This window comes from Bidens hawaiensis, unplaced genomic scaffold, assembly GCF_021521415.1.
Source record: "Bidens hawaiensis isolate Kalapana, Puna unplaced genomic scaffold, B.hawaiensis_p1.1 tig00007551_1, whole genome shotgun sequence".
In the NCBI taxonomy this organism is placed as follows: domain Eukaryota; kingdom Viridiplantae; phylum Streptophyta; class Magnoliopsida; order Asterales; family Asteraceae; genus Bidens; species Bidens hawaiensis.
The window spans coordinates 919,378-932,045 of NW_027491527.1; the positions used below are offsets into that span (position 1 = coordinate 919,378).

The window sequence follows — 12,668 nt, forward strand, 5'->3', positions numbered from 1 at the left end:
CCTTCGCGAGACCAATTCTTGCAGCCCAAACATCGTTCATATATTTTTGTTATTCTTTTCATTGCGCTTTTGGAGATCCCACAAAATGGTGTCCTTTATTCCTCTTGGCGCCACTTTTTCCTCACCTCTTGACCCCAAAACCCTATCCTCTCCCAAAGTTCTGGAGGCAACCTAGTTTTTGAAAACTGTAGGTATAAAAGTAAATTGAAATCGAACAAATGCATTCCAGTTCTCTAGGGTCTGCCGGCAAAAGACCAATGCGGAATTCTACTTGTAAAATGGTAATTTGGTAGGATAGGGTTTTGGGGTTGGTTTAGTGTTTCGGTGATAGGAATAGGGTTTGTTATTTGTGGTTTTTGAAATATTACCTTTTTATGCAGCATTTCGTCTAATCTCAAAAAAAAAATACTCAAGACAAGTTCTAATCTACACAAAATATCTGGCTCACTCAAAAGTATCCAATATATGAGTATTTTCTGAATATCCGCATGAGGCTTAATTCTCATGAAACAAAAGGATTGGGTGAAAACGCCATATTTTGCATAATTTATCACACCCCATATTTATACTTTATCACTTTTTAAGGTAGATTAATTTCGATCTAATGTTTATCGTTATTTCTCAGTTTCCCGGTTTGTCAAAAATATTTAAATAACTTATGGTTTTATTGTTGCAAAAAGATTAAATTTGTTCAAAAAATTTGCTTTTAGACTTGGTTTGGCCGAGTGTAAACCCCTCCCCACACTTATATCTCACATTGTACTCAATGTGAAAAGATTTAATAATAAATGGAAGACGAGGCTTAAAAAGGAATGTAGCTTCCCTACAGAGACAAATTTTTTTCTTCTGTTGTCTCCTTGCAAGTTGTCGGGTTGTTTTATCACTAAAAATATATCCTACCTGCATAAATCTACAAATACAACTACAAACATAATACACAAGATATAAAACATAAAGTGATCACGGGTATATAACTACCCGTGCCACCCGGGAAGTGGGTCACATACATAAATGCTAGTTATAATGTCTGATAGCAAGGAAAACAAATAAAACTGTGTCAAACACAAACACAACCAAATCATCATCATAATACGTCTACACAACCATCACAAACAAACTAGTCACGAACACATAAATTCAATACTCACACAACTCTTAGGCGTCTTCTGGGCTTACCTCACACACTTACTGGTCCTTGGGGGTGGGAGGGGGGGGGGGGGGATTCTGTCCATCTGCTTCTTAATGTATCTAACCTCTCCATCAAGGTGGTCAAAGCGGTTGGTCATAAAATGGTGCAGTCCTACAAACGAGTATGGGTCTGGGATCCCATATACTGCCCTAGGAATCCACTAGGCGATAGGTTCCAGTTGCGGGCACTCTAATGACCATATGTATTGTCATGCAGATGTATAAGTTTAAACGAATAGGCATTGAGCCTTCAGTGTCGTGTAAATCCATACCGTAGGCCTCGTAGAGCCTAGCAATCCACCCCCCCCCCCCCCCCCCGAACATCTTCATCTTCCTACTCGGCACACTTTTCCCACATTTTACATAACATGTATAAAGTTTTACAATACCTACCTGTTTTGATGCAGTAAAATGCCCAGAGATCCCTCAAACTGACTACCCGGAGCTTTCTAAACGATGTGTCATAATGTGACTGAGGATACGATGAATATACCTAAAGATTGGATCCTACAGCTCTGTACTCTTTGAATGACTTGTATTTTAAACTGCTTCGGGGTTTCCTGTTAGCAGTCTCCAAGCCTCTTTTTCTCTCGTTTGTGTTCACACTTCTCTGTCTTTCTCTTCCTTCCTAACCCGTGAATGAGAATCCTGATGTGAGCCATATTTTTTATTGCATCCTCTCATGCATGTAAATCCCCAAACTAACCCCAAAATCTGTCAAGGATGATCGGCACCACCTTCCTCCGAGCCTAAAAGACAACTAATCGTCCTTAAATGGTTCATCCGGGTATAATTCTCCCTTTCTGATTTCAAATGATGCTAAGAACTCCATTGTCAGCTCGTGGTAAGATTGTGTGTTGTTTGATAGGAAACGTCTCCATGGTCCCATAACTAGAGTATGTACCTCTTAAGCTGGTTGAATTGACGAAGTGTTTCTTCACATGCATAAAATGGCAGGTCCTCCACCCGGTTTTCCATCAATGCTAAACTTTTTCGGGCTTTTACATTTTCGGGTTCATTTCCCGTAAACAACACATGGGGGGTGGACAACATCCTCAAACCCTTCATAATCTTTATCATAACCGACCATCCTAAGGTGTTAGAAAATAGGTCAAGAATACATGAAATAAGAAATTTCATAATTTGTTCCAGAGAGTCAACAAGGCCCGTGCCGATGCGGGCTGTTTCATGTTGTCTTCCAGGGTGGACCATAACTATTTCCAGGAAAAACACGGCTCGTATGTTGCGTGAATTAGGGTTTTGAAAACTCAAACGTGTATCAACCCGGTTTTGTAAACTTATCTCAATGAGTTCGGACTTGGGTTCGGTCAAAAGGGTGAAACCCGAACCAAACCGAAAATCAACCAAAGTGAGCCAAAAATCATGTTTAAACTTGTTTATACCAAACTTTTTAAACCAAAATCATGTATAAATCATACAAACTAGTTTAAACATGTCAATTTGACCTAATTTAACCCAATTATTGTAGGCACTTGGATCTAGGGTTCATTTTTCACTCATATTTGATATGAAGTGGGTAGAAGCGAGCCGTAGAGTGAGATTGAAACGATTAAATTTACATACCTTGATGATTGATGGAAGAAAACGGTGGATTAAGGTGGAATTGGTTGGATAATCGCCCTAAGATTCGAGTGGTGAGATAAAATATGAAGAATGGAAAATTTTGGGGATTAAAACCCGCCTGGTGTGCTCACCACGGCTGTGGTCAAATGGGCACGGCCCGTGCTGACCTGGGTTGGTCCGGCTTTTACGATTTTTAAACCGTCTAACCTGGGACTTGTTTAACGGCTATAATGGACTCAAAATTTTTGGTATGTTAATTTAAAACACAATATCATTTAAAACACAAGATCATGAAATTTCATTGATGATTGGAATAATTGGTATTTAAAGTATAATACAAAGGTTATTTTTACTAAAATCATCAGGAACAATTCACTAAGGGGGTGTTTGGCTAAGCTTTTTCTTTTTGTTTTTTTGTTTTTGGAGGGGTAAAATGTCTAAAATACCCCTCCAAAAGCTTCAAATTAAAGCTTTTTTGCTTTTTGGAGGGGCATTTTGGACATTTTACTCCTCCAAAAGCAAAAAAGCAAAAAGAAAAAGCTTAGCCAAACACCCACTAAGTAATTTAAGGGATTGTCTCATCTTTAAAGTAAGTTGTCTTATAGATACTTATTATAAATCACTTGCTTACATATAATGATGCTTTAGTAGAGGCCCTGAAGTTGTGCGTACTTTTTTCATAAATTATCATAGAATAACATGACTTAGGAATAAGGTGTTATTCTCACATTTAATCACCATAGGAAACTCACATCACATGTTTACCAAACAATTATTAAACCAGGTTAATAAAAGTTATAACCAAGATGATACACTTTTATCCTTGATCAAATCTTTTAAAAATATAAAAGCACACACATATTGTCTTTAATTTATGCTTTTAACTTTCTCTTTAAAACTTATTTATCAAACCAAAACTACTATGATGTTTACTTTTGGTTAAAATAAGTTAAAATAAATACAAAGATTTAGTAGTAAAAATCAAACAAGTGTGTCCGTGAATCGATACTTGGTTCTTACCTATACTTTACTGCATATACGATAGGTACACTTGTCTATTTGTGTGTGGTTTACTTAACATAATAATCATTTTATAAATTTAACACTCGACATTGTGTGAACAAGCTTTTGAATAACTTAAACAAACTTTTCATAGTTATACCTTATCCACACTGCATCAATAAACCCTGTAAGATCCTTAGTATTAGTGCAGTTTCTCCAAGTCTTGATAGTGGAGCTAAGTTTGAGTTACAAGGTCTAAGGTACATTCCTCATCATCATCATCATCATCATCATCATCATCATCAACATCATCAGTAAATCCCACCAATAGCAAAGCTATGGTAGGGTCTGAAGAGGGTAAGATGTAGAAAAGCTTACCTCTACCCCGTAGGAATACCAGGGCTGATTCCGGGGAGACCCCCGTCTCGATAGTAGTTTTACATCAAGCCTTGAACATAAGACACATAACACTCAACCATTGGGACATCGGTCGATTGGTGCATGTACCTTTGTCTTTCGGCCATCAACGCCACCACATGATGCCTGATTAACCTTTCGCCACTTTTAACGTTATTTTCACAAAATTAAAAAAATAACGTCAAAATTAGTGAAATTTCATTTTGCCCACCCAAGGGCCCACACATATATACATTATATGCGCGCAACGCAAGTAGGGTGTGTACATTCCTGATCAAAAGAGAAATTTTATTTCATTAGGTTCATTAATATGTGTTGGTTATTCTGTGAGTTTGAGAATTCGAATGAAAAAGGTTGTGAATAGGTCTTTGGTTGTGTTATCTAGGTCTAGAAGGGGTAACATCATATATGTTATAGATGGTGATATGGTTTAGGTGTATGTTTCTATTGTTAAGGGTAAAAAGGTAAATTTAGTAGCATTATGGCATAATAGGATGGGCTATTTAAGCAATCAGGGTTTGGCTAAGTTGAAGAAATAGAAGGTTATAGAGAATTTGGGAAGTTGTGACCTTTAACAATGTGAGCATTATGTTTTAGGGAAGGCTAAAATGGTTAGTTTCTCTACAGGTGTACATAGTTCTAAGGGCATTTTATACTATGTGCATGCTGATCTATGGGGCTACTAAAGTGGCATCACTAGGTGGAGCTAGATACATCTTGAGAATCATCAATGATTACTCAAAAATAGAGTGGGTATATGAAATAAAGTCCAGAGATGAAACATTTGAAAAGTTTAAAGAGTTGAAAGCCTTGTAGAAATTTAGTCTGAGAAGAAGATCATATGTGGGCTGATAATGGTTTGGAATTTTGCAGTAGGTGGTTCAATAAATTTGCAAAGATCATGGTATATCAAAGCAGTTAACAGTCCCTGGAACCCACTCAACAAAATGGTACTATTGAGAGAATGACTAGGATATTGTTGGATAAGGTTATATGTTTGTTGTCTAAGTCTGGTTCGCCTAAGTCACTTTAGGCTAAAGCTTTGTCAACTGCAGCCTACTTAGTCAACAAGTAACGATCGCCTTAGATATGGTGACACCAATGGAGAAATAGCTTGAGTTATCTGAGTATAGTCCTACGAGGGTGTTTGGCTCACTTGCCTATTTTCATGTGAAACAAGGAAAGTTGGAACAAAGAGCTATAAAATGTGTGTTCTTGGGATATAGTGAAAGAATATAGACTATGGGTATTAGATGATATATAAACTATGGGTATTAGATGATATATTAGTCCTAAGGTCATAATTAGTAGGATGTGGTGTTTAATGAATGGGTTATGTACAGGGATGTGATGAATAATAAAGGAAGAGTTGTATCTTAAGGGGGCAAAATGGTCAAATTGAGATGGAGTTCAATTATGAGGAAGACAAGAATAGTAGTAATGTTGATATTCAATCAACTAAGGTTATAGAGTCTAGTAGCTACAATTTAGCTAGAGATCGAACACCTCATTTAGATGTTCGGTTTCTTCACTGGCCATGGGGTTGAATCGTGATGACGACGAACCCTCCCTTTTTTTGTATTATTTTTTCTTATTCTGCCGCGGGGTCGAGCCAACTCAGGTACTTGGTCGTCTTCGTCGTATAAGTTAACCGCGTCGTGTTCGTCAACGAGGTTAAAGTTACGAGCATCGGAGGGTGTTCTAGGTGTGCTCGGATTTGTCGAGGCTTTTTTGAACGCCGGGATGACGAGTCGGCTCGTCGAGCGGCCGGAACGGTGGGTTCCCCGTTCCATTTCGCGCATCTCCTTAGTTTTTCCCAACATTTTAGTTGCTTGAAAGGTTTCCCGATCCGCTCTTCGGGATACCCTTGAGATCGAAAGTCGCTTAACGCTTGGGATTGGATGTCGGCGTCGTTTTTCCCGCTACTCCAACCGGAATCGCGCAAGCAATTTATATCCTGGCAAACTTTTGGCAATCCGAATTAAGGTTCTTCCAGTGGGCTTGAACCGCTTCTTTGCGCTGGTAGTCTTCGGGTTTACCCATTAGCGCGACCCAAGCTTCAAAAACTTTTATCAAAAATATCCCGCCGGCTTGAAAGTTAGCTGCAAATTAAAATTATTTGTCACAATTAGTATACATTTTTTAATAAAGAATGAATAAAGTTATATAAATAGTTAATATTAAAAAACTTACCGACGTCGGGATCCTCCGAAACAACGATCCAAGCCCTTGCGAAAGCTACTTCCTCATCCTTGGTCCATTGCTTGTATGAATCACGTTGTGCCGTCGGCTCACCCGGTTGTTTTTTTTTTGTTTACGGCTCCACTTTTGGCTAGAACCGGAGGCCCATGCTCTGGGTCTCTGGCACCGTCTCTGGGTCCGGTTGGGTAGACCCGAATGCCGGCATGAGGTTTTGGGGTATGAGGTAGTTGGCATACATGTTTAGGTTCGGGTCGGCTAAACCAAACGGGAAATTTTGGTTCGGTTGGTTTTGTGTGTTCGGGTTCCATTGCATGTTCACGTTCGGTTGGTTTTTCGAATCCTGGAGTTGACCAAAAGGAGGGAATGTGTGTTTTGGTTGGTTCGGGTTGTTTCTAGGATTTATTTTGGTTGTATTTATGAAGAATTTGGTTATGTGTAGTGTATGAAATGGATATGTGTTTGGAGAAGAAGGGTACATGTGTATATTTATTGTTTAAAATAAATTTGTTTTTTGTTTTTTTTTTAATTTTGACCGTTCCCAACGGTCAAATTGTTATTTTATTATTATTTCCAAACAATAAACGGAGACAAAGAGAATGCACCCCTCATATCGCCCCACATTTCGCCGGGGGGGGGGGGTGTTGTAGCCCACGTGGCCCAAAATTCGCTGGCCATTCCCGCCCACTACAGGTGGCCTAAGAGACAGGGGTAAAAGAGTCTTAAAAGTGTATGAAAAAACATATATAAAAAAGGTGTTAAGTAACTTCTTTATGGATCACAATAAACGAGTGGCTAATCCTATGAGCATGTAGTTTAAGTTGTCAAATAGAGATTCTCCAACAACTGATGAAGAAAAGGCAAAGATGTTTGATTATGCTAATGTTGTAGGAAGCTTGATGTATCTAATGGTTTGTATAAGACCTGATCTGGGATTTACAGTTAGTTTGGTGAGCAAGTTTTTGTCTAATCCTAGTTTAAGTCATTGGGAGGATGCAAAATGGATCCTAAGGTACTTAAATGGGACTAAGGAGACTGGTTTAGTATTTGGTAAAGAGGGACGTCAAAGTGTGATTGTGCAAGGGTATGTTGAGGTAAATTTTGCAAAAGACTTGGATAAGGGCAGATATGTTACAAGATACATTTCCAAGGTACGTGGAAGTGTGGTCAGTAGGAAATCAAGCTTACAAAAGGTTGTTGTTTTGTCTACTACTAAAATATAGCATATAGAATTGACAGCAGCCATAAAATAAGGCGCCATTTGGTTAAAAGGCTTTGGGGCAGAACTTGGTTTTAGCATTGAGAGAACATTGGTGTTGTGTGATAATCAGGGAGCTTTGCAGCTGTCCAGAAAGAGGTTTTCCGTTCCAAGGAAGTTGATGTGGAACGTGCTAGTAGAGTTCTTAGTGCATCTGATATGTTAACAAAGGTGTTTTGGATAAAAATCTGCTAAGGATAATATATCCAAATCCGTAAAAGTGAGGTATAGTGCTATGCTAATAACAATGATTATATGAACGAAAATGGAATGAACACCAAGATTTGTTGCGAGGAAAAACCCTTTGATCTTGTTCAGATCAAAAGAAAAAAACCCCGGGTGATGACAACTCGTCAATCACCAATTTATAATCACAAAAAAGGGTTACAATGGTTTGGAGATTGTGATCGATGTTACAAAGTAAGTTAGTGAGTAGAGAGAGTTATTGATTCTGCTCTAGTGTGTGTGAGAATACAAGTGAGTTCCTACTTGATCATATCTCGATGTTTATAAAGAAAATACAAATAACAACTAATCCTAATTTTCCGCCACTATTCCACAACTCTTCCAACGTTCATTGACCACGTGCTGAGAGCTTCCAGTAGCGGAATTTAAGGTAGACTAAGTCACAAAGCCGTTACTTCTGTTGAATAATAACCTACACACGTGAAACAATTGTTAATAATACCAACCTATGAGGATCCTTGATCTTCGACATGATTCTGGAACTCTTCAGGAGGATAACTGATCCAGGCATATCTTCAAGGATAACATATCCTCAGTAGAGAAAATATCAGTCCTAACAAAAGGTAGTTCCAATTTTGATTTTTTGCTTGAGGCCGCTGAATGTTGAAGATTATTGGTTGATATGTTGATCATGACATAAAGGTGGATATTGTTGGAGGGACAGTAAGTTAATATGGTTACAGTGTTATGCTAAGTGCTGAGGCATTTTGTGTCATTCTGCAAAACTGTTTTAATATTAAAGTTGTCACTGCTTGTGAACTTAAGGAAATAAAGATGTTAAAGTTCAAAGCTGGTTGTTACAGCTCTGACATGGTTCGTTAAAAGAACAGGGGGGTCTAGGTTTTGCAACAAATAGTTTTCAGTTCGTTTTCATTTCTTGATAATTCTCTGTAATTTTAAGTTCTTTTGATTCGTAATCTTTTGTATTCAATAAGCTCTAATCATTTGGTTAGTAACGATATTGCAATATTTCCAATATTCGAGTTTAATAAGATTTGGTCCTCGTTATTGTTCTTAATCAATTTGTTTCAATTCCGCTTAAAATTGATAACAAATATTGAGAAAGAGTTAGAAGGGAGTTGGCGTTTACCGCTTCATGTGTTCTTTTGTTGTTTTTCTAGTAACAACCATTAGGGAAGTTAGAGGGAGTTTATATGGAGTCGCATCAATATTGTTTGTTTCATTAAGGACAAACCGCAGGACTCTTACTTGTGCACCCACTAACATTGCAGTGGTAGGAGTTGTAAAGAGATTGTTGTGTTTGCTAAGCAATCATGATTTGGGTTGTGATACTTACGGATTTGGAGACATCGTTTTATTTGGAAACGAAGAACGAATGAAAATTAGTGTTGATCATGAAGAACTTCTTGATGTGTTTCTTGAAAACCGAAGTAGTGTTCTTGGGAACTGTTTATCTATGTGGAAAACTTATACCCGTGAGATGATTCGTCTTCTCGAAAATCCCATGAAAGAGCATCGACGTTTGATCGTTTTTAAGCCCAAGAAAACAAACACTAAAAACAAGAAGAGCATGAAAAAGAATAACCAAAAGCCTGCGGATAACCATAAAGAAATCATATGACTTTTCAGGAATTTGCTAAGAACAGATTCAGTGCCTCGGGTAAAGACCTTATTACATGTATCAGGAACTTGTATACTCATTTGCCTACTTCTGTGATTCCTCTTATTTCTGCAAAGAAAATGAATCATTCTATTAATTTGATTCAAGAGGTTATGGATTCTGTAAAGGAGATAGTAATTAGAAATCAATGCTTAAAGGACGCTTTTGACAAAAGAGTAAACAAGTCTCATTTTATGAAATTAAGATTGTGCAAAACCGCAAGCTTGCAAGCATTGTATTATCTTAGATCTGCATCTTTTATTCCTAGTTATATGAGCATATACACACTTCAAAACTTTTGTCTGAGAAACGCGAGTTTGATCTTTTGTACTGCTTCAAGCTCAATCAAATTGTATAGCAAAGGAACGAGGCCAATCGAATTGGTTTTGATCGATGAAGCTGCACAACTTAAAGAGTGTGAATCAATTATCCCACTGCAGCTTCCAGGTGTTCGAAATGTTGTGCTGGTTGGGGACGAAAAGCAGTTGCCATCGATGGTTCAAAGCGAGGTCACATCGTGAAAACTTAGCTTCACTAACAAATCAATTTATTGCTCTAACTCCTTTCTCTCTTTTTTTAACAGGTTTGTAAGAAGGCAAATTTCGGAAGGAGTTTGTTTGAGAGGTTGGTGTTACTCGGGCATCATAAACACCTTCTCGATGTTCAATACAGGATGCACCCATTCATTAGCCAATTTCCGAATCCTAAGTTCTACGATGGGCAGATCGTGGACGGTCCTAATGTTATCGACAAAGCTCGAGAAACACGTTTTCTTAAAGAGGATATGTATGGATGTTACATGACCAGTTATCCTAATATTAAAATAAGAGATAGAATAATAACTAGCAAATAATTAACTAAAAAATAAATGATAAATCAAATAATGTTTAATAAACTCGGTTTACACTTATGTTTGTTTTCATCTTTTATTTCACTCTTTGTGACAGAATCTATCTCAAAGAAACAATCAGTGACCATTGGGTGCATTTCCCCTTATTCAGCTCAAGTGGATGCTATCCAAACAAAACTTGGTGAGAAGTACAATCAACAGAAAAATGGCTGGAGTTTTTCTGTTAGTGTTTGATCCGTTGATGGGTTCCAAGGTAGTGAAGAAGATATCATAATTTTCTCAACAGTTAGATGCAACCAAAATGGATCAGTGGGGTTTCTTACTAGTCACGAAAGAGCAAGTGTTGCTTTAACCCGAGCAAGGCACTGCCTGTGGATTGTAGGAAACAAAGAAACCATGATCAAAAGTGGTTCGATATGGAACACTCTGGTTTCTGATGCAGAGAACCGTGGATGCGTGTTTGATGCACACAAAGACAAGAACATGACTCAAGTCATGGTAAATGCCATGGTTGAGTTAGGATGTTATGCTTCTTTACTAAAAACAGACTCAATACTTTTTAAAGAGGCAAAATGGAAGGTAAAAAAGCATAGCACTAAGTCTTGAGATCATACATTGATACAAGTTTCAAAAATGGTTTTTTCTTTTTTTTTTTGGTGGCAGGTCAACTTTACAAAAACGTTTCTTGAAAGAATAGCTGGTATTCGGAATCGTAATGTTTGTAAACTAGTTGTATCACTTCTTATGAAGCTATCAAGTGGTTGGCGGCAAGTGAAGAAAAACAAAAGAAATGGTTACCACGACAAACAAGGACTGCTCAACATGTTCGAGATATACAATGTCGATGGGCATATCTATCTTGTTTGGAGCGTAGACATTGTCAAAGAAAACTCAGAATGTGTTCAAGTTTTAAAGTTTTGGGACATCTTGGTGTTGTCACAGATACAAAAACGTGCACAACGTTTGAAAAATGTTTTCGCGAAATATACATTTGAAATGATAAGTCGCTGTCAAACCAAGCGTTTAGAAAGGTACATGTGATCAAGTGTTTCTTGTATGAGTCATTTTTTACTTCAATATTCTTCTGAGCTTTAAAGTAAGTTATGTTTGTCCACAGAAATCTTGTTTTGCCGATGACTTGGCCTTCAGATTCTACTCACGATCCAACTCTGGTTTTGACAAGTCAATTAGGTAAATTGAGTTTAAACAAGCAAACAAAGAGTGAATGTTCATGATAAATAGATTGTTTAATAGTTGCTCGGAATGAGAAAAGTGTTTTGTTATTAAAGTTCAACTATGAAACAACTCACGGATTATGTTATGTTTTTTTAATGATGTTGTTGGTTGTATTTATATATATTTTTAAGAACCGCAGCAAGTTTTTTTAATGATGTTGGTTGTCTTCAATTATTTTTTTTATCTAAAAACAACGAGAATTTCATATAAAAAGACTAGCAAGATGCTAGTTAAGATACAAAAATTTCAAAGTACAAGTACAAATATAAGAAGAAGAGCAGCATGATCCCGACCAAGAAACATTACATAATATAAACTTATTAATGAAAGAAGTTTAATTTCATCCGTCGCTTTTAAAGTTGATCGAGCCTTCCTCTTGGAATGCAAGAGTTCTTAGTACTTTTCCAAATCAGACACACTGTAGACCAAATAAATTTTCTCTTAAGGATGTTGATTTTCCCGTACCATGAAAATGTTTTTATCATGTTAATAAAATCCACCCTGCTTAGAAGATACAATAGAGAGGGGTAGGGGGAGGTAGAGAGTGATAGAGAGAGCCCAATCCAATTGCACAACCAACTCCAAATCATCATTGAGAACATGCACCCGAAAAAGAGATGGTCAGCCTCCTCTTCATCTAAAATGCAAAATGAACAAGTCGTAGATGAAATTGTGAATTCTCTTTTCATATATCATATAACATTCTTCAAATAAAGCAATTAATTTTAAGTATAACCCAATTTTGCCACTTAAAATTGTGATCCAGATCTTTAGAGTCCACCCTAACATGAACATCCTTCACCTTCACGATTGAGCCAAATAAACCTAAGACATCCCATTTCCATCTCATGTACTTATCTGAATCACAAAGTTGAATGGCTAATATCCTTGCATTCGTCATCCAACGCCTTAGCTTCTCTTCCGCGTCTCAGATTTCTATTCCATTTATAAATCAAACAAGTACTTGAAGTTGTTTTTTTCTTTCAGTCATGTTGCCACACCATTAGTACTTCCATATATAAGTCCCCCCCCCCCCCCTACCAATTTTCAGTTCTTTTAAATCGAAC

At 37.3% G+C, this 12,668-nt stretch overlaps 1 protein-coding gene across 2 annotated transcripts; it reads left to right on the top strand.

Moving 5' to 3' along the window:
* Window positions 1-10,445: 10,445 nt before the first annotated feature.
* Window positions 10,446-11,687, top strand: LOC143635529 (uncharacterized). Of its 2 annotated transcripts, none has more exons than XM_077103350.1 (3): window positions 10,446-10,863; window positions 11,029-11,396; window positions 11,483-11,687. In XM_077103350.1, the coding sequence occupies exons 1-3, from the start codon at window positions 10,762-10,764 to the stop codon at window positions 11,598-11,600; spliced, it is 588 nt and encodes a 195-aa protein (XP_076959465.1). In that variant the 5' UTR covers window positions 10,446-10,761; the 3' UTR covers window positions 11,601-11,687. The 2 variants fall into 2 exon arrangements, with proteins under 2 accessions (XP_076959465.1, XP_076959464.1); XM_077103349.1 differs by having other exon boundaries at window positions 10,446-10,944; window positions 11,483-11,680.
* The last annotated feature ends 981 nt before the right edge of the window (window positions 11,688-12,668 follow it).

Bases quoted from the DNA above. Each gene is read 5' to 3' on its own strand.
- LOC143635529 (XM_077103349.1), top strand. From the start codon at position 10,762: ATGATCAAAAGTGGTTCGATATGGAACACTCTGGTTTCTGATGCAGAG. The intron at 10,945-11,028 runs GTAAAAAAGCAT...TTTTGGTGGCAG, and splicing joins TTAAAGAGGCAAAATGGAAG to GTCAACTTTACAAAAACGTT. The intron at 11,397-11,482 runs GTACATGTGATC...GTTTGTCCACAG, and splicing joins CAAACCAAGCGTTTAGAAAG to AAATCTTGTTTTGCCGATGA.